The sequence below is a fragment of the Cetorhinus maximus genome, chromosome 15 (assembly GCF_964194155.1).
Source record: "Cetorhinus maximus chromosome 15, sCetMax3.hap1.1, whole genome shotgun sequence".
Classification (NCBI taxonomy): domain Eukaryota; kingdom Metazoa; phylum Chordata; class Chondrichthyes; order Lamniformes; family Cetorhinidae; genus Cetorhinus; species Cetorhinus maximus.
The window spans coordinates 12,085,485-12,106,930 of NC_135893.1; the positions used below are offsets into that span (position 1 = coordinate 12,085,485).

The 21,446-nt window shown below is 41.2% G+C and overlaps 1 protein-coding gene across 4 annotated transcripts in view; it reads right to left on the bottom strand.

Annotated features, from left to right (window-relative positions):
* ttc34 (tetratricopeptide repeat domain 34) overlaps positions 1 to 21,446 on the bottom strand; it is a 114,356-nt gene that overhangs the window by 34,074 nt on the left and 58,836 nt on the right. For all 4 annotated transcript variants that reach the window (XM_078557886.1, XM_078557887.1, XM_078557888.1 and 1 more), the window contains exon 5: positions 9,152 to 9,318. In XM_078557886.1, the coding sequence (XP_078414012.1) occupies positions 9,152 to 9,318 (167 nt within the window). The remainder of the gene's footprint in view (positions 1 to 9,151; positions 9,319 to 21,446) is intronic.

Sequence of the window (21,446 nt, forward strand, 5' to 3'; positions counted from 1 at the left end):
CATTAGAATTCCAACAAGCCATTTGTTTCCATGTCTCTGTTGGTGGGTTTTTCATTTTGGAGATTCTGATCCCAAATTGAAGTGGGGAAGGTGGAAGATGTGAAAAATGGAGGAATGTGTGGTTGATACTTAGTCCAAATTTAAAAGCACAATCTTACTTTTCTCAACTCAGTCGTTTGCCCGTTCCTCTCATTTCCAGGCTGGCAACAGACAAAGCACAGAGCAGTATAAGGATTAGGAAAATAACCCTTTAAAGTATATAAAGGCAAACACTTACAATCATCGTGTGGTTTAAATATACAAGTGTATATCTGATTACCACTAGTAAGAAGTAGAAATTAATTATCTTCATTATGAGGCCTGGCAGTTCAGCATCCATGGGATCAGTCTTTAAATTTTAGGGTGAGTTTACACTGTAGCTATTGGATCTGAGACCAGTAACTGAAGTTCAAATACCAGCCGGGCAGAACTATGTTAAGGCTGCATGGCTTCTGCTGGCCTTATCTTTATCCTGCTTAGAAGCGAGGTTCTACAAAGTTTAAATGTTTTGAGGACAGAGAAGGGGCAAATCCTGGTTTCTGAGTTTCAGTTTAGGACAGATACATTTAAAAAGTCTCTAGGAGCTGTAATAAACCTCTGCCAGAGTATTTTGTAAATCTGCTTAGACAACAAACATGGCTTTATGCTCCCATGTGGTGTTAAACTACCACCCTCTATTATTAAGTCTTGCTCTGGAGTCAGGTTGAGTGCCAACTCCAGGTTTATGCAGCAAGTCTTTAATGTTGATATGAAATTAACATTGCTTTACACCGATGCTAAATTTGCAATGGAAATGCATCCTTAGTGTAAACACTGCAATAACCTGCATCAAAACCTGGGAAGAATGGACTACTACCATTTGATTTGTATTAAAAATAAAAATGGACAGCCTATTCAACAAGAAAACAAACTTGAGTCAATACCAGATTGGTGTCAATCCAAGAAGAAAATGACTACAGGACATACTTGTTGGTGGATTCCCAATATCTGAATAACACTTTCTGTGCATAATAAATAGTTAAGTAAACATTGACAACATTTAAACAGGCAACCATTTAAATAGATAATTATTTTGCAAAACCCTGCTTACTGTGAATGTAGCTCCATAGCTTTACTCAGAGCAGTAATTTAACAACACATGAAGTGTAAATCCATGTGCATTGCCAATCCTGGTTTCCAAAGTATTTTGGGTAGGGAGGACTGTCAATAAACCTGTTGGGCACTTCTCACACCGAGCTGACTTCAATTAAATGTTACCTGAGCAGAACTTATTCCTTCCATGTTCTCACCTGAATGTAGAGACAGGTTTGAGTGAAATGGACATTAGGCAAGTTTAGTTGTTACTTTTTAAAACACACTTTCTTCAATCTATAATTTCCTCTATTAAGATATAATTTCTAATACAATTCAAATATGCATGAAGCACAGCTCAAAACAACAATCACAATTCATTACATTGTATTTGAATCCGTGCCCTCAATAAGGCACCCACCTCCTATCACCTCCAGCTATTTCATGGCAACAGCCATGCAATTATTAAGCAATCTATGCCAATGCTTTGAAAGATAAATGGTTTTGTTAAAATTTCTCTTTGGTTTTTAGGCTTGTTAAGATGAGATTTCAGCTGATCAAGGCCAATTCATTCAATTTGAACCAGCTGAATTAATTCTGTTATTCCTGACAACACAATCAATAAGATCTTTGATTTGGACGGCAGATGGTACTCAAGGTTACCACTTAAAAGATCCTTAGCAACATAAAATACTGCAGAAAAGGGGAACTTGTACGTTGTTAAAAACATTATTTGCTTTCATTTCAATCCTTTGTTGTTTACTTTCAGCAATGGAGGCTCTAGACAGCAGAGAGCATCTAATTAGGTGCTAGAGAAAATGAGATGAGGACAACGGATAGTGATGAATTGTTAAGTGACATGACTTATGAAGTTGAGCATTACCTTGCTGTTTAAAAATAGCAAATATTTTGTTTTCTCAAGTATACATGCTACTTTGAAATCTGAAAATTAATATGCTAACATTATGCTAGCATATATTTTTGTTGAGAATGCTCACAACTTTCCTACATTTTCTTTAAAATATGGAGTTCCTCCCATAACTTAGATATTGAGTGACTCCTGATGTGGAATTGAACCAAGCAGGTTGGGTAATGTGTGCTTAGCTGACCTCTGCTAGGAGCGGTTATAACTGGCCTCATTTGTAACTGTGTTACAGAGAAATAAGTATCACAGCAGGCATACCAGTTTGCCAAAGCCCCTCATACAAGGGGGGTTGGTGGTATAGTGGTACTGTCGCTAGACTAGTAATTCAGAGACCCAGGGTAGTGCTCTGGCGGGAACAAAACAGAAAATGCTGGAAAATCTCAGCAAGTATAACAGCATCTGTGGAGAGAAGGACAGAGTTAACGTTTCAAGTCCATATGACTTCTTCAGAGCTATAAAATAAAGATAAAAATGTGATGAAATTTACACTGTTTAAGGGGGGTGGAGCAGGTGAAGCTGGATAGAAGGCCAGCGATTGGTGGAGACGAAGGAGAGATTGACAACGATGTCATGAACAAAAGATCAAAGGGGTGTTAATGGTAGTGATACTGGCTAAAGGAGGTGCTGATGGTGGCATTAAGGTCAGAAAGCAGAATGTGCTAATAGCAGGACAAGGGTAAGCACTCTGGAAAGAACAACATGAATAAGTGACAGATGGCCCTCGTGGGAGTGGGATGGGGACAGTGGTGTGAAAAAAGATCGAAAATAGGATAAAACAATGAATAAAAATGAAAATAAATAAAAATAAGTGGATAAAAAAAATGAATATTGAAAAAAGGGCATAAAAAACAGGGTGAGGATGGAGGAAAGAGTTCATGGTCTGAAGTTGTTGAACTCAATGTTAAGTCCGGAAGGCTGTAAAGAGCCTAATCGGAAGAGGAGGTGCTGTTCTTCCAGTTTGCGTTGGGCTTCACTGGAATGGTGCAGCAGGCCAAGGACAGACATGTGGGCATGAAAACAGAATGGCTTGTGACAGGAAGGTCTGGGTCATGCTTGCGGGCAGACCAAAGGTGTTCCGCAAAGTGGTCACCCAGTCTGCATTTGGTCTCTCCAATGTACAGGAGACTGCTTTGGGATCAGCGAATGCAATAGATGAAATTGAAGGAGGTGCAAGTGAAGCACCGCTTTACCTGAAAGGAGTGTTTGGGCCCTTGAACGGTGAGGAGATAGGAGATAAAGGGGCAGGTGTTGCACCTTCTACCATTGCATGGGAAGGTGCCGTGGGAGATGGGTGACGAGGTGTTGAGGTGGAGGAGTGGACCAGGCTGTCCCGGAAGGAACGGTCTTTGTCAATCTCTCCTTTGCCTCCACCTATTGCTGGCCTTCTATCCAGCTTCACCTGCTCCACCCCCCTTAAACAGTATAAATTTCATCACATTTTTACTTCTCTTTAGCTCTGAAGAAGTCATACGTACTCGAAACGCTTTTGTCTTTCTCTCCACAGATGTTGTTAGACCTGCTGAGTTTTTCCAGCATTTTCTGTTTGTTTCAGATTTCCAGCATCCACAGTTTGCTTTTATCTTAGTGCTCTGGGGGCCTGGGTTCAAATTCCACTATGGCAGATGGTGGAATTTAAATTAAAAGTCCAATGATGACCAAAAAACCGTTCACTAATGTCCTTTAGGGAAGGAAATATGCTGTCCTTACCTGGTCTGGCCTACACGTGACTCCAGGCTGATTCTTAAATGCACTCTGAAATGGCCTAGCAAGCCATTCAGTTGTATCAATCCGCTAAAATAAGTCAATAAGGAATGAAACAGGACAGACCACCCGGCATCGACCTAAGCATCAGAAATGACAACTGCAAACTCAGCCCTGTTGACCCTGCAAAGTCCTTCTTACTAACATCTGGGGGCTTTTGCCAAAATTGGGAGAGTACTCTCAGAGTAGTCAAGCAACAGCCTGACAGTCATGCTCATGGAGCCATACCTTACAGATAATGTCCTAGACACCACCAGCAGGACAGACCCAGCAAAGGTGGCGGCACAGTGGTATAGTCAGGAGGGAGCAGCACCAGGCATATCTACAAACGAGGCATCAACCTGGAGAAACTACAACACAGGACAACTTGTGGGCCAAATAGCATAAGCAGCAAGTGATAGAGAGAGCTAAGCATTCCCACAACCAACGCATCAGATCTAGGCCCTGCAGTCCTGCCACATCCAGTCTTGAATGATGGTGGACAATTAAACAACTCACTGAAGGGGGCAGTCGCACAAATATTCCCATCCTCAGATGATCGGGGAGCCCAGCACATCAGTGCAAAAGATAAGACCAAAGCATTTGCAACAATCTTCAGCCAGAAGTGCAGAGTGGATGATCCATTTTGGCCTCCTCCAGAGGTCCCAGGCATCACAGGTGCCAGTCTTCAGCCAATTCGATTCACTCCACATGATATCAAGAAATGGCTGAAGACACTGGATACTGCAAAGGCTATGGGCCCTGGCAATATTCTGGCTGAAGACTTGTGCTCCAGAACTTGCACCTAGCCAAGCTGTTCCAGTACAGCTACAACAGTAACATCTACCTGGCAATATGGAAAATTGCCCAGGTATATCCTGTACACAAAAAGTAGGACAAACCCAACCCAGCTGATTACCGCCCCATCAGTCTACTCTCGATTATCAGTAAAGTGATGGAAATGGTCATCAACAGTGCTATCAAGTGGCACTTGCTTAGCAATAACCTGCTCGCTGATGCTCAATGTGGGTTCTGCCAGCGTCACACAGCTCCTGACCTCATTACAGCTTTGGTTCAAACATGGACAAAAGAGCTGAACTCCCGAGGTGAGGCAAGAGTGACTGCCCTTGACATCAAGGCAGCATTTGACAAAGTGTGGTATCAAGGAGCCCTAGAAAACTGGAGTCAATGGGAATCAGAGCAAAAGTCTCCACTGGTTGGGGTTATACCTAGCACAAAGGAAGAAGGTCAGAAGTGGGGACGTTCGCTGATGATGGCACAATGTTCAGCATCATTCGCGACTCCTCAGATACTGGAGCAGTCCATGTCCAAATGCAGCAAGGCATTTGCAGCAATATCCAAGCTTGGGCTGACAAGTGGCAAGTAACATTTGCACCACACAAGTGCCAGGCAATGATTATCTCCATCAAAAGAGAATCTAACCATTGCCCCTTGACATTCAATGGCATTACCATTGCTGAATCCCTCACTACCTACATTATCATGTCATCATTAGCCAGAAAATGAACCAGACTAGCCATATAAATACTGTGGCTACAAGAGCAATTCAGAGGCTAGGAACCCTGCAGGGAGTAACTCACCTCCTGACTCCCAAAAGCCTGTCCACCATCTACAAGGCACAAGTCAGGAGTGTGAAAAAATACTCTCCACTTGCCTCCAACAACTCTCAAGAAGTTTGACAGCATCCAGGTCAAAGCAGCCCACTTGGTTGTTTGTGGATGGAGTGCCATTCACTCCGCCCACCACTGACGCACAGTGGCAGCAGTGTATACTATGTACAAGCTTCACTACGAGAACTCACCAAGGCTCCTTAGACAGCACCTTCCAAATCCATGACAGCTCCATCTAGAAGGGCAAGGGTAGCAGAGACATGGGAACACCAACACTTGGAAGTTCCCCTCCAAGCCACTCACCATCCTGACTTCAAAATATATAGTCATTCTTTCACTGTTGCTGGGTCAAAATCCTGGAATTCCCTTTATTGTGGGTGTCCTTACACCACATGGACTGCAGTGGTTCAAGAAGGCAGTTCATCGCCACCTTCTCAAGGGCAATTAGGGATGGGCAATAAATGCTGGCCTAGTCAGCAATGCCCAAATCCCATGAATGAATAAAAAAAAGATTTGATTTAAGCAGTTGCCAACAAGTGAGTTTGGCATTTGACATTGAACTTAGTACATTAAGATGGTTTCCAGATTATAACCTGACCTGCATGTAGGTCCTTCAACTATATTGATGCAGCTATCCAACATAGAGCTGATGAGGAAACTAGAGACTTGGCAAGAAACTGCTGGGTGACATTACCTGGAGACTCTATAGGAGACCTCATGCGTGATACATCATTTACAATGATTGAAATGCATAGAAGCAACTGATTGTTCCTGAGGTACTAAACCTCCAACTGATGATATCACTGTTCAGTGTGCTTATGCATGGTTAGGATAATGGTGGCAATGCACTAACAGTTCATGGTGGGTTGTGCTGCTCATCATGTTGCTCTCAACAATCCACCATTCGTGTAGCAAGGGCTTAAATTCACATTTCTCAGTTGTTTAATGACCAACTATGACTCTCCTCCTTACGGCTGGGTTGGTAGGGGAAAAGAGGTAAGTGCTGTTTTTTTTGGAGTCAAAGTATCACTAAGGCTATACAGTAATGGAAAGTTAGAACAAAAGTCAAACATTTATGGCATACACAGCAATCTAATATTTGAACCGGGGCATTCACAGTACTCCAGAATATTTTAACTCTTGGCAAATCATTAATGGGACTCTGATGGTTAGCTCCATCATTGGGACTGGACTCTTCCCACTCTGCTCCAGTTAATTCTTTGGACTAATGTCCTAACAGTTTGGGTAACCTCAACTGGACAAGTAGTGGAAAGGTTATCAGTACTCCACGCTGGTAAATTGTGCGGCTTTAGTTAGTTAGTAGTACACCTATGCATACTTGTGGATTACTAAACCTCTAATCTGTGCCTGAGCTCTCTGGACTCCAAGTGTCTTTCTTTGGGGAGGGGGGTGGGGGTGGGAGAGAGAGCTGGGGTTAAGCGGTCTTCAGCATTAAACAAATAGAAACTTGAGTTAGATTTTCAAATCATTTGGTTTGTAAATTTCTCAGTTCTGTTACAAGTGTCAGAACTTGTCAAACACCTAGCTGACCTGTGCATAAAATAAACAATGATCGAAGCACAAGCATCTGTTGTCTGTCAAACTATACCCCACAAGCAAGGAAGTAAATTCGTGGGGAATGGGATGGTAACAGGGTCAAAATAAATTATTTTAAAATCAACAGGAAACAAATTGTGTAGAAAAAAAACAGGTCTCCATGCCCTTCTTAATTATTCTTTACAAATGAAAATTATGAAGAACTTGGCACATTAAGTGGATTAAAGGAGCCATCACTGGTGTCAGTGCCATTATTTTGCCTGAATGGCTAATCAATGCCTTTAGCAGTAGGGTCACTTTTCTCTCATTTACTCCAGCTATTGTCTGGGTTTTGAAACATTTGTCATGGCAACTACAGCTATTTGTACCTCAGATAGGTTTGAAGCATTGAAGAATAATTAGTGGCTGAAGCAAAGATTAGTTGAAAATTGTCGTGTCCAAACTTAAATTTGAAGTTTGAAGAAAAAGCCCGATATGTTATACCAAGCGGCTGTGTCAAGATGTGCGGACTTACAACAATAATTATAGTTCTTATTCTACCTAATAGCACGTGTCAAAATCAACATTGTAGCCATTTGATTTTTGTTACACAGAACAACATAATGTTCTTAGATTCTTGGAATGCAAGTAGTTGCACATGGGAGACAGTTTAGTGAAAGTATCTCAAAATGTCATGCACACTTTTGGATTTTGCCAGCAGTCACATTATCAAGCTCCATTCTCTGATCCGGGGGGGGGGGGGCGCAGGGGAGGAGGAGATGGTAGCATAATGCTAATGTCGCTGGATTAGTAATCCAGAGACCCAGCTAATGTTCTGGGGACATGGGCTCAAATCCTTGGCAGATGGTGGAATTTGAATTCAGTTAATAAATCTGGAATATAAAGCTAGTATCAGTAATGCTGACCATGACAACCATTACAGATTGTTGTAAAAACCCATCTGGCTCACTAATATCCTTTAGGGAAAGAAATCTGCCATCCTTACCCGGTCTGGCCTACATGTGACTCCGGACCCACAGCAAGGTGGCTGATTCTTAACTGCCTTCTGAAATGGCCTAGCAAGCTGTTCAGTTTAAGGGCAATTAGGGATGGGCAACGAATGCTGCCTTTTCAGCGACACCCACATCCCATGAAAGAATGAAAAAAAGTACCATATACAAAACAAATTATTCAGTTCTTGATCTGTGCAGACCATGTGCACAATGGGTATCTTGCATATTATACAACAAATATAATGTAGTCATTGCCATGCAAATTCCTTTATATAAAATAAGTGCTCTATGATCTGTACTATTTGCATAATAAATATACACCATTCTTGTTCTGCACCTCATTTACAAATGCAAGTAATAGAGTTTTTGGTGTACTTAAATTTATAACACAGGTATAAACAGCCCACCTAATATATGAATAGGAATAAGTAGTTGCATTAAAATTGGATGCATAAAGGATTTGCGCACTTGTATACAAATATAAACGGCCTTCTCAAGGGCAATAAATGCTGGCCTAGCCAGCGATGCCCACATCCCATGAATGACAAAAAAAAATTACACTATTATACTGCAGTCATTCACAGTCCTTGATGTTTTTATCACAGGTATATGGAGTCCTATTTATAAACTATTAGAGCACAAGCATACACAATCTCTGATGAGACTAATTCTGAAGTGTGGCATGCACATTTATTCACCCAAGGCCAAAAAGGGTATAAATGCAGCAGCAAGGGGCCAGGGAAGAGAAATAATTATAAGCTTTTGGAGACTTCAGTTATGAAGAAAGGCTCAAGCAACTAAACCCATTTTCACTGAAAAAAATACAGAGAGAAAAAAGGATACAGGTTTGCAAAATAACAGAAGATAGAAATTAAGTGTGAGCAAGCAAGTTATTGAACCTGGGCAATTTGAAATAGCATTGGAATAGAGGGCATAAGTATAACATTTACAAGGCTGAGGCTCAATTAAAATCAACCAGCTCTAAATTAACGCAAGCAGAAATATGGCACAAGTAGTTGCTTGGAGCAGGGCAGGCTTGTTAAGTTCACACTGCACTTCAAGGTCTCAATTTCAAGTTGGCTGCTGCCAACTATGGCACTTGCCTTGGGAAACATGAATTGTTTGGGATTGTTCTCACCTCCATTAGGATTAATATGGGCAGTGCAGTCAGCAATGACAAGAGAACGAAAATTTACCTTTTGTTTATTAAGGATCACATACATGAAGGACCGTCCACATCGTGCTTGTACATGGGATGGGTTTGCCTTTAAAATGGTGCCAAAATCAAAGATGGCAGTTTTCTTCTGATTAAGATGTGCATAACATCGAGCTCTAGTGAGGAGTGAGGCTTCATCGGTGCCTCCTAGAATAATAATAAATATATATTAAAACACTTCAAAGAGCACGAATTACATACAGTAACTTTTAGGATTTTTAAAATTAATTATCAGGATATGGGCATCACTAATAAGGCCAGCATTTACTGTGGTGGAATTCGCAGGCTTAGAAGATGCTGTTGAAAAGCCTTTGCAATTTGCACCCTGTGGATATTATAACTGCAGCCATGGTACACTAGTGGTGGTGCAAAAAGCATAAGCTTTTTTTTAAAAAATGGAATTGGTTGAGGAAGGAATTTTCGTGCGAACATTGGGAGAGCACTTTTCTTTCCGCTGAATGCTGCAATGCAATCATTAAACATACACCTGAATGGCATTGGACCTTACATAATAATTATTTTTGATGCAAGTGTATTGTTCAAGATCACTTCAGACTTGTCATTTTGTCCATATCCAGCCTGTGGTGAGTTTGCTTATTAACCAATTTATAGTTGCATCTGTATTTCTCATCATTTTGAAAGATTAGATCATGGCTTCTCTCAAATCTTGCAAATTGAAGATTTTGATCAGTCTATCTACAGTATGAATGCTTCAGTCCATTGTGGAATTTTGCTTGGAGCTGGTGTACTTGGTCACCACCTTTGACCCTTCCGACACGGCGTGCTTGGCCAGTTCCCCAGGTAGCAGCAGCAGGCGCATGGCAGTCTGGATCTCCCGGGAGCTGATGGTGCTGTGCTTGTTGTAATGGGCTAGGCGGGAAGCCTCGCCTGCGATGCTCATGGCCTTGGAGGAGATGCTGGTGTCAGGGTGAACCTGCTTCATCACTTTGTAGATGTAGATGTAGATGGAGTAACTATCTACAGCATGCAGTGTTTGAATCTTGGGTTCTGTTTTTGTTCTGCTCTCAACCCCCTCTAATACCTTAATGTTCCTTTGAAGATAGAGTGTACATAGCTGTATTCTGCAGGGTCAATTCAATGGTCCCACACTTGGAATCAGAAAGACATATTACAAGACAGCTAATCTAGTTTTGCCTCTACTATCCTACCTGGTGAACAAATTACTGGCACCAGTTTGAACCTATGACATCTTGTACTATTTTAGTTTAATTTTATGTAGCATTCTGGATTCGCCTTCAGGCATTATGTCAAATGGATACAGTTCGCAGTTAAGAACTACAAAATGATACAACCCACAAGCAATGCATAAACAAGGTAGCATGATGGCTATGAAACAAAGATTTTTAGTTAACTTTAGTTAATTTCAGAATGCCAACTTCCAAATCCTCATTTTTAGTGACACAGAAACCATTATATAAGGATTTGAATTACCAAAGTTAATGGGCCTGTTATGACCACAGCAGATGTTAATTGCGAAGCAAACCAAAATCCCAGAGGGAAACTTGGCTTATGGGCCATACCCTTTTTTTTTGAATTCTGAAATCTCAGCAGCAAGTAGTCCAGTAACACTTTTGGGTTTTAACAATTAAAAGTAAAAGTTTTATTCACAAGAAAACTTAAGCACACAAGATTACAGTCACACAATTAAAATTAGTCTTACAAAACATTCCCCCAAAAGACTCCCAACTGGGTCAGACCCACAAGTAAACATCTTCCAGGTAACACACCCTTATAGGTTTTTAACTATAAAACTCCAGTAATATTACCCAAGGCCAACAGCTGTAGCTTTAATAGAAGCATACCACATGACCTCTTAAACGTTCTTCCACTGCTGTGGAAATCCAAAACTTCAGGACAATACTTTTTTAAAGCCCAAGGCTTTTCTGGCTTGACTAGATGGTGGATTCAAACTGTATCTTTTCCTAGCCTAGAGCTGTTTCCAGGAGATCTTCCTCACACAGCTAATAGCTAACAGATCCAGCTGACAGCCAAAAGCTACTAGCTCCCAGCTATCTTAAGCTTTCCATAGTAACTCTAAAATACCTTTTCCCCGCTTTCATCTCAGGTTCCATTGTTCTCACACCTCTGAAACTCAAATCCTTCCAAACATAAAATCTTTTGTGTTTCCATTTTGTCTCTGCTTTCGAGCCAATAAATATAATCTAACCTCTTCTATTTATCTATCTGTGGAACTCCTGCAAGATGTAAAGATGTTTCTTGTCACCTCTGACTTTTCTTTGATATTCAAAAAAACCAAACTCTCAACTTATCTAAAAACACAAATGTTAGATCAAACCTATTTACTTATACCTCAAACTTAACGCCTCTATCCTTTCATGCCTTAAAAGTCCCGGACATTCTCATCTAGTAACCTTTCCCAGCTTAATTAAATCAAACACACACACCCACCCTTCTTCACAGAATAACACAATATTCCACAAAATTACTTTTTAAAAATCCATTCTCATAGACCAAATATGAGTTAATCATGTATTTACACCAAAAATTCTGTTTATCAAGCCTGGAGCGATAAAGAAAAATGTTACTTTGATATTTCTACAATTCAATGAAACTAATTTATTGCATTTATCAGTTTTCGGAATTGTTGAGGACAGCTAAGATATATTTTGGAAAACTAAGGTATCTCTCCTATTAGCCAGCTTTTAGAATTACTCAAACTGAAACAAGACCATAATCACTGGTATTGGCAGATAAGAGAACAATTCAGTTCCATAATGTTGATTCTGCTTTGTTTTGATTAAATGTTTTGAATTCAAATGCTATGTTCAGCCAGCAGACAGATGATTGTAGCCGAGCCATTGGAGATTGGGTGACTTCCTGCTCTATCATAGAGTTGATTAGGGCATTGAGAGACACTAGCTTGACTTTTCTAACGCTTTCCTGGCTAGCCTCCCATCTCCCACCATGCCCCCGCCCCCTGCATAAACTTGAGATGATCACAAATTCTGCTGCGCAAATCCTAACTCGTACCAAGATCCATTCACTCATCACCTTTATACTCACTGACCAACAATGGCTCCTGGACCACCAGTGCTTCCATTTTTAAATGCATATCCGTGTGTTCAAATCCCTCGACGGCCTCTCTGCCCACCCTCCCTGACATTGACCTTCAGCCCCACAACGTTCTGAGAACTGTCTTTCCAAACTCTGAAATCTTCTGCATTCATCGTTTCCTTCACCTAATGATTTTCTTTTTATTCTTTTATGGGATGTGAACATGGCTGGCAAGGACAGCATTTATTGTCCATCCCTAATTGCCCTAAAGAAGGTCCATGTGGTTAGGTAAGTGCTGTTAGGGAGGGAGTTCCTGCTTTTCGACCCAGCAACAGTAAGGATATAGTTCCAAGTCAGGATGCTGTGTGGTTTGGAGGTGGTGGCATTCCAATTCATCTGCTGCCCTTGCCCCTCCACGTGGTAGAGGTTGTGGTTTTGGAAGGTACTGTTGAACCAGGCTTAGCAAGTTGCTGCAGTGCATCTGGTAGATGATACACACTGCTGCCACTGTGCACTGATGGTGGAGGGAGAGAATGTAAGGTGGTGGATGGGGTTCAAATCACTTGGGCTGCTGTGTGTTGGATGGTGTTGAGCTTCTTGAGTGTTATTGAAGCTGCAGTCATTCAGGCAAGTGGAGAGTATTCCATTGGACTCCAGACTTGTGCCTTGTAGATGGTAAACAGGCTTTGGGGAGTCAGGAGGAGTTTTACTCACAGTAGAATTCCCAGCCTCTGACCTACTCTTGTAGCCACAGTATTTATATGGCTGGTCCGGTTAAGGTTATGGTCAATGGTAACTCCCAGGATGTTGATGGTGAGGGATTAAGAGATGGTAATGACGTTGAATGTCAAAGAGAAATGGTTAGGTTCTCTCTTGTTGGAAACGGTCATTGCCTGGCAATTGCAAGGCACAAATGTTACTTGCTACTTATCAGCTACTGTTAAGTAGTATGTCATAAATGATCAGCTGTCCTTTTTTTACTGACAGGCAGCTTGATGTTCATTCTTGATCATGCACAACTTAGCCCAAGCCTGAATGTTGTCCAGATCTTGCTGCATGTGGCCACAGACTGCTTCAGTATTCAAAATGTTGTAAATAGCATTGAACACTGTACAATCTTCACTGAACATCCCCGCTTCTGACCTTATGACGGAAGGAAGGTCATTTATGAACTGAAGATGGTTGGGCTCAGTACACTACCCTGACAAACACCTGCAGTGATGTCCTGGAGCTGATAGACTGGTTGCCAACAACATCATCTTATTTTGTGCTAGCTATGACTATAACAGTTGGCAGCTGTGTCTCTGGCCTTCTAGCCAAGCTCTGGAATTTCAACTCAGCTCCTCCAAACCCCAGAAAAAAATTAAAATCTATTGTCCCAGCTTCTTTTTGGCTCTATTACCATTGAAAAAGTAGTCAGAAAGTGCACCATGCATCTTGGAGTGGGCAAGAGCCTCAGCCATCCAATGCTAAGCCCTATTTAATGTCGTCATAGGCTGATATTTGTGCCTGACACTCAATATACAGCTTGAAGAAATAGAGAAAAAAGTCATCACCGGTAGATGGGAACACACAAAAACAAAAGAGATAAAGAGACACAAACATACATACACATATTTATGCTGCTGCACCCAGGCTGAAAACAGAGGCAATGCAGAATATTCTTGTGAAATATTTGCCTTGTAATGGAAAGCTTGATTTCCTACATTTTCCCTTCCCTATTTGAATACAACACGAGCAGCAATACTACCAGCAGTGAAGACATCTACAGTCTATTGTGCTGAATAGATGACTTCAATGATATGTGTAAAGCAAGTACCTCGAGCACCACCCAACCTTCACCATGACTGAGGTCACTTGGAATTCTTCTCTTCTCTGAGCAATACTAGGATCTAATTTCTTATTTTAAACATTGACTTGATTTGTCATATAGCCCTCCGATAAAGCTCTGAGTGGATATGTAAACCTGCATGCCTGTATTTGGTAAACAGCAGTATTTAAATTTAAATAAACATGGAATCTAACCAATTTAACACAATCAAGCCCTGTTATCCATGGGGACTTGCAATCTGATGAAAAGTAAAAGCTGTACTTTCAAGGGCAAAAAAATATTCTGGTACAGTTGATTATACTTTGCCGTTGGAAGAACATATGGGAAAGCTGATAAGGATGAGGACTGACAGTCATCAGTGAATATGTGGCCTTTATTGACAAATAAAACCATGATTGACATTATATTTTGCTTATTCAAGGCATGTACTTCAATTTTCACAAATCATTAAGTTTATGAACAGATATCTCCCTTTGTAAGCATATTTTGTTACCTATTGCACATGACGGGCAGCTCATGTTCCTCTGGCAGTGATCTTCATACCCATTGGCACAACATTTATATGGTACCATTGTTCAAAGTGATGCCTTGCTCTTACAGCTGTTTTTAGCAATGATGCTGAATTCCTATGCATTTTGCAAAGAAAAGATGAAGTACAGAAAGAAATAGAGAGCTTCTTCCTCGCAGCTCAGCCCCACAATGCGCACTGTTGTTCACTACCACCACCCGAACTACCGTGGTGACAGCATGGCCTTCACCATTAAATCTCACCTTGACCTGTGCCACAACTCCTCTTCCATGTTGTTCCTCTTTGAGCATCTGATCTTTTTCAATTTTTTAAAAAGACTCTTAGATCCTCATCAAGTTACTATCCCTCAATCCAAGTACTGAGGTGTTCTCCCTCCTCTCTTAGGGGTAGGCAGACTTTCAATCCTGTTAGATCATGGGTGATCTTTATCTCAATACATCCCATCCACCTTCCGTCAGTCTCCACAGTATCCTCTGTAATTTCAAATTACATCTCAAGTCTCCTAGACCTAATTCCACTGAGATCACCAATTTTCTGTCCTCCATGCAAAAACCCTCCTTGCCCTAAACATTTTTTGTGGTTTCGACACTCGAGGTCTTGATCACTGATGAGCAACTTTGCAGTCTTTTTAAAAATAAATAATCATATATCTGAAATTTTCTAATACCATTACTTTCAGCATTCACCAAAGGGAAAAAGACTCCCCTCCAGCTCCCTCAAATTCTTAACTCCCTTGCCTTTGGCCTTCATTCACCAATACACATCTGCTGGCCTGCTTAATTGTACTATCACTTCTTGCTTCGGTGCTCTTGTCCCCAGCAAATTAGTCATTATCTTCACTCTTTTCAGAGCCCCCATCTTTGCTTCAAGTTAAATGGACAAAAGCCCAAATGTACCTGTAGCACAAGGTATGTCCAAGCACTACTAAGCTTCACTCACCTGAACTGGATGGCAAAGACCATACAGGCTCAATTTTTCAATAACCAACTCTCTCTTCAAAGCCCTCTCCCTCAGCCCAACTCTATTCCTAACCTTAAGCACCAAATGTGAGGAGCTTCTAGAGTCACGTGTACTCAAGGGCTAGATTTTACAGCTGCAAATTGGTCCCCCTTGCCCCCTCCCGAAGTGAACATAAATTATGGTGTGCTGATGTTGGGTCAGCAATACAATGTCATCACGCTGGTCTCAGGAATTACAGAAAGTAAGCAGGCACTGAAATTAGAAGCCCACTCGCCATTTTGCAATTACCAATCAACAAGCTATTGAGCTCCTTAAAGAGCCACTTGTATGGCATTTTTTGTTGCCCATTGAATTTTTCGGGCTTTGGACGGGATGAAGTTTAGGAGTGCTTTAAAGTAGGCACAAGGGCAGAAGAATAGGCCTGCCACCGGAACCAGGGCAACAGATTCTGCTGGTGAAGGTGGCAGCATCTGTATGATTTTGGGAGTTCATTTATTGTCTTTTTTGAGCCTTCCATAAGATATATGTATGCTGACAACACCCAAATCTACTTCACCACCTCTCGACGCCTCGTCTTTCTTTTTAATGCTGCTTGTCTGACAATCAATAAGGAGTAAGCTGAAATTCCTCCAACTAAATACTGGGAAGATAGAAAATCATAGCCTTCGTTCCTCACTACAAACACTGTTCCCTAGCGACTGACTCAATTTCTCTTCCTGGCCACAATATGAGGCTAAACCAGGCCATTTGAAACCGTGACATTCTATGTGACACAAGTGAGCTTCCAACCTCATATCTGCTCCATTAAGACTGTTTACTTCTGTAACATTGCTTTTTTCCAAGCCTAGCTCAGCTGATCTCCTGCCAAAATCCTCATGGAACTATTCCAATGATCCCCTGGACAGCCTCCATCTTTAATCTTTTGTGAACTTGTGCTCATTTAAAACTCTGCTTCCTGTATTATAACTTGCATCAACTTCTGTTAACCCGATTACCCTAGTGCTCACTGGCCTATTGGCTCCTGGCCTTGAAGAGTCTCATTTTAAAATCTTCATCCTTATTTTCAAATTCCTCCTTGGTCTCATGCCTCCTTGTCTTTAACTTCCTCCAACACTACAATGCTCCATTCTGTGCTTCTCCAATTCTGGCCTCATATGTATAACTGACTTTAATCATTCTGCCATTGCCAAATGCAGCTCCTAGGCCCTGATCAGGCCCTAGGCTTCTCTTCCTAAACCACTCTGTTTCTCTCTTTGACTTTAAGATGCTTTTCAAAATCTAACTCGATCCCACTCTGGTTCGGTGTCAGATTTTATTTGATAATGTTCCTTGTGCATTATGTAGTGCTTAATTATATTAAAACCACTATATAAATGAAAGCTGCTGTTGTCTGACAGAAATACCCATCATCTTATTTGTTTCAGAGGTGGGGCTCACCTATTAAATCCACAGCCAATAAACATACAACTTTAATAAAAGCAATTTTAATAAAAGCAAAATACTGCGGGGCTGGAAATCCGAAATGAAAACAGAAAATGCTCGAAAAATTCAGCAGGTCTGGCAGCATCGGTGGAGAGAGAAACAGAGTTAACGTTTGAACTTGTATGACTCTCAGCTGTTTCTCTCTCCACAAATGCTGCCAGAGCTGAGTTTTTCCAGCATTTTCTGTTTTCATACCAAACATACAACTTTGCCTGATTGTGGGCAAGGCAATACAGATCATAAATATTCTCTGTTCTTCATTAATTTTAATGGAAAAAGTTCATGTGTGTATTTATGTTATAGTTGACTGCTAAAGTTACTGAAAGGCAGAGAATGCACTCAATCAACCTGGAGGGAAGGTTTCCCATCCGAATAGCCAGATTAAACCAGGTTCTTATAAATGCATTTACAATTATCTTAACAACAGTGCAGGAGTGGCAATCTCCTTCCTTAGCCCACATGCAACCTCAATTGCCCCTCCTGTCAAAATCCAAAGAACTGTTTTTCCGAAAGGCAGCCATTCTTCAAGAATAGCATTCCTGTTACTGGAATTGACAAAAATATCATTTTATTATCCCTGCATTTGCACTTTCAACTAGAGAGAATGCCTAGACCTTAAAGTCATTTCCAACCTGGATAGTCTCCTAGACACGAACCATCTATCTGATGCTACTTGAAATAACCTGCATGATAACGTTCAGCAGGCATGGAGGCAGAAAAAAAAATACTTGCATTTATATTGCACTTTTGATGACCACTGGATATCTCAAATTCCTCTACAGTCAATGAAGTACTTTTTTGAAGTGTACTCACAGCAGTAATGTAGGAAACCAATAATCAACATCACAAGAACAGATTGAGATATAAACATCAAGTCGGGCACTGAAGATAAATCCCCTGCTCTTTTTTTCAAAATAGTGCGATGAGATCTTCTATGCCTTTTAGGAAAGGCAGGGCCTTAGTTTAATGTCTCATCTGAAAGATGACACTTCCAACAGAGCAGCACTCCCAAGGCTGTCAGTTTTGATTACTGGGCTCCAAGATTCCAGATGGGGACTTGATGGGGAAAAGAGTGCCAGTGGAATTAAACATTTCACAGCAAGAAAGTCCCAGAATTGATCTTTGTGGAGGTAGCCAATTTCAGGGAAAGTAGCTTGCAGGCCACAATATTACTGGGGATCCTAGGGGCAGGAGGGTGCGGGTGAATGGATAGAAGACTGAGGGGGGTGCGGGTGAATGGATAGAAGACTGGGGGGAATATTTATCAGGGTTTTTGTGTGTTTGATCACAACCCAGGCTCCCTCTGCTTGAAAGTGTGTAGGGTTGCCAGGCAGAGAAGAGGATGGGACTTAAAATGGTTCTTCCTCTCCTAATGCATAAATAGGCTCACACAAAGATAGTGAGGCATGAAAGGGTAAATCAGCATATGGGAAAGGAGGGGAGGAAACTGGCATAGGGAGGATGAAAGAGAATAAACAAAATGCTTGTGCATTTGGAAGATGTTTAGTAACAGAACTTCAACCTGGCATTTGTATTAAAAGGGATTAGAACAAGCAAGTGTCCACCTGGGTTTGCTTTGAACTTCAATATTCAAATTAGCTTAGCTTAGAAAAAAGAACTTAAATAGAAAACCATATAAGGCATATAAACCAAGTAGTGAATTTCATCCCACCTTTTTCATGGCCAAGGAAAAATATTTCTGATTTCTTCCCATTCTAGATATACATCAATCCTCACACTTCCGCCATTCAAACCTAGATGATTGGACACTTCCTGCTCTCTAACCCCAGCAGCAAAAGTCCATTTTATGCCATGAGTGTTTGATCATCTCATCCCATACTTATTTCTTTAACCTGTAAGATATTTATTCAGCTCCTTTTTGAATATTAATTATACCTAAGACTTTAATTCTGGCTTCTCTGTCCCAGGTAATTTATGACAACAGTAAGAGGCGGTGGCAAAGTGGTAAATGTGATGGGACCAGCAATCCAGTAGATCTAGCTAATGCTCCCTTTGAAGGGCAATTAGGGATGGGCAAAAAATGCTGGCCTTGCCAGCTAAAAAATGTGGTTACCTTTTACCTGGCTTGACCTCTGCTCAAAAATGATGAAATACTTGCTAATTGGAAAATGAAGTTGCCAATGGGGCAATGATGCTCCTATTCTAACAATCAAAATCCAAATAGTTATCTTTTGACTCCATATTCCAAAAGACATTTGAAACAATGATCTGAATAGCTTCTGAATTCACTGTTACTTTCCATTTTATGTTATATACCACAACTGAATTCTAAATATCAACAACAATGCTTGCTATCTTGGAATTCTTGGAATTACCTTGATGCACTGTTAGATGCATACCCCCACTACTGAGCGAGTGCTAAAGGACATGGCTGCTGGACTGGGGCAGGTCATGAGGGAACCAACAAGAGGGAAAAACCTACTTGATCTCGTCCTCAATCTACCTGTTGCAGATGCATCTGTCCATGACAGTGTTGTTAGGAGTGAACACCGCACAGTCCTTGTGGACGCGAAGACCCGCCTTCACATTGAGGATATTAAGTAAGTCTTAACGATGCGCTCAGGAAAACAGTTTGATTAGAAAGTCAACATGGTTTTACTAGGGCGAAATAGTGTTTGACAAATTTATTAGAGTTTTTTTTGAGAATGTAACTAGTAGGGTAGATAAAGGGGAACCAGTAGATGTAGTATATCAGGATTTCCAAAAGACATTCGATTAGGTGCCTCACAAAAGGTTAATAGGCCAGATAAGGGCTCATGGAGTTGGGAATCGTATTTTAGCATGGGTAGAGGATTGGTTAACGGATAGAAAGTACAGAGTAGGCAGAAACAGGGCTTCTTCAATTTGGCAGGCAATGAATAGTGGAATGCCGCAAGGATCAGTTCTGGAGCCTCAGTTATTTACAATTTGCATAATGATTTTGATGAAGAGGCAGAGAGTAATGTATCAAAGTTTACTAAAGATACCAAACTAGGTGGGAAGGTAAGCTGTGGGGAGGACACAGAGGCTGCAAAGAAATATATAGAGGTATAGTGGGCAACAAGATGGCAGATAGAGTATAATGTAGTGAAGAGTAAGATTATTCACTTTGGTCGTAAGAATAGAAAAGCAAAACATTTTTAAAATGGAATGAAACTTGTAAATGTTGATGTTCAAAGAGACTTGGGTGTTCTTGTACAAGGAAAGTAGAAAGTTAGCATGCGGGTGCAGCAGTGGTATTGTCACTGGGCCAGCAATCCAGAAACCTAGGGGTAATGTTCTAGGGACCGGGGTTTGAATCCCACCACGGCAGATGGCGGAATCTGAATCCAATAGAAATCCGGAATTAAAAGTCTAATGATGACCATGAAACTATTACCGATTGTCATAAAAACCCATCTGGTTCACTGATGTCCATTAGGGAAGGAAATCCGCCATCCTTACCTAGTCTGGCCTACAGATCCACAGCAATGTGGTTGACTCTTAAATGTCCTTTGAACAAGGGCAATTTGGGATGGGCAATAAATGCTGGTCGAGCCAGCGACACCCACATCCCAAGAACGAATTTTTTAAAGAGCAAGCAATTAGGAAGGCAAATGGCATGTTGGCCTTTATTGCAAATGGAATGGAGTACAAGAATAAAGAAGTCTTGCTACAGTCGTACAGGGTTTCGGTGAGACCACATCTGGAATGCTGGGTGCAGTTTTGGCCTCCACATTTAGGAAAGGGTATACTTGTATTGGGGCCGGTACAGCAAAGGCTCACTAGATTGTCCCTGGGATGAGGGGGTTGTCCTATGATGAAGGGGAAAGTTAAATTGGACTTTAATCTCTGCAGTTTAGAAGAGTGAGAGACGATCTCATTGAACCCTACAAAATTCTGAAGAAGCTTGATAGGGTTGACACAGAGTGTGTTTCAGCTGGTTGAGTCTAAAACATGGACAAACAGTCTCAGGATAAGAGGCCAACTACTTAGGACTGGGATGAGGAGAAATTACTCTACGCAAAGGGTTCTGAATCTTTGTAATTATCTACCTAGAGTGTTGTGGATGCTCCATTGTTGAATACATTTAAGGCTGGGATAGACAGAATTTTGGTCTCGCCGGAAATTAAGGGATATGGGGAGTGGGTGGGAAAATGGAGTTGAAGCCCAAGATCAGACACGATCGTATCGAATGGCAGAGCAGGCTTGATGGGCTGTGTGATCTACTCCTGCTTCTATTTCTTGTGTCCTTGATACCACCCATAGAGTTGCGTGGCACTACCACCATGCTAAATGGGATAGATTTTGAACCGATCTTGCAACTCAAAACTGGACATCCATGACATACTGTAGGCCGATAACAGCAGCAGAATTATATTCAACCACAATCTGTAACCTCATGACCCGGAATATCCCACACTCCATTACCATCAAGCTGGGGGATTAACCCTGGTG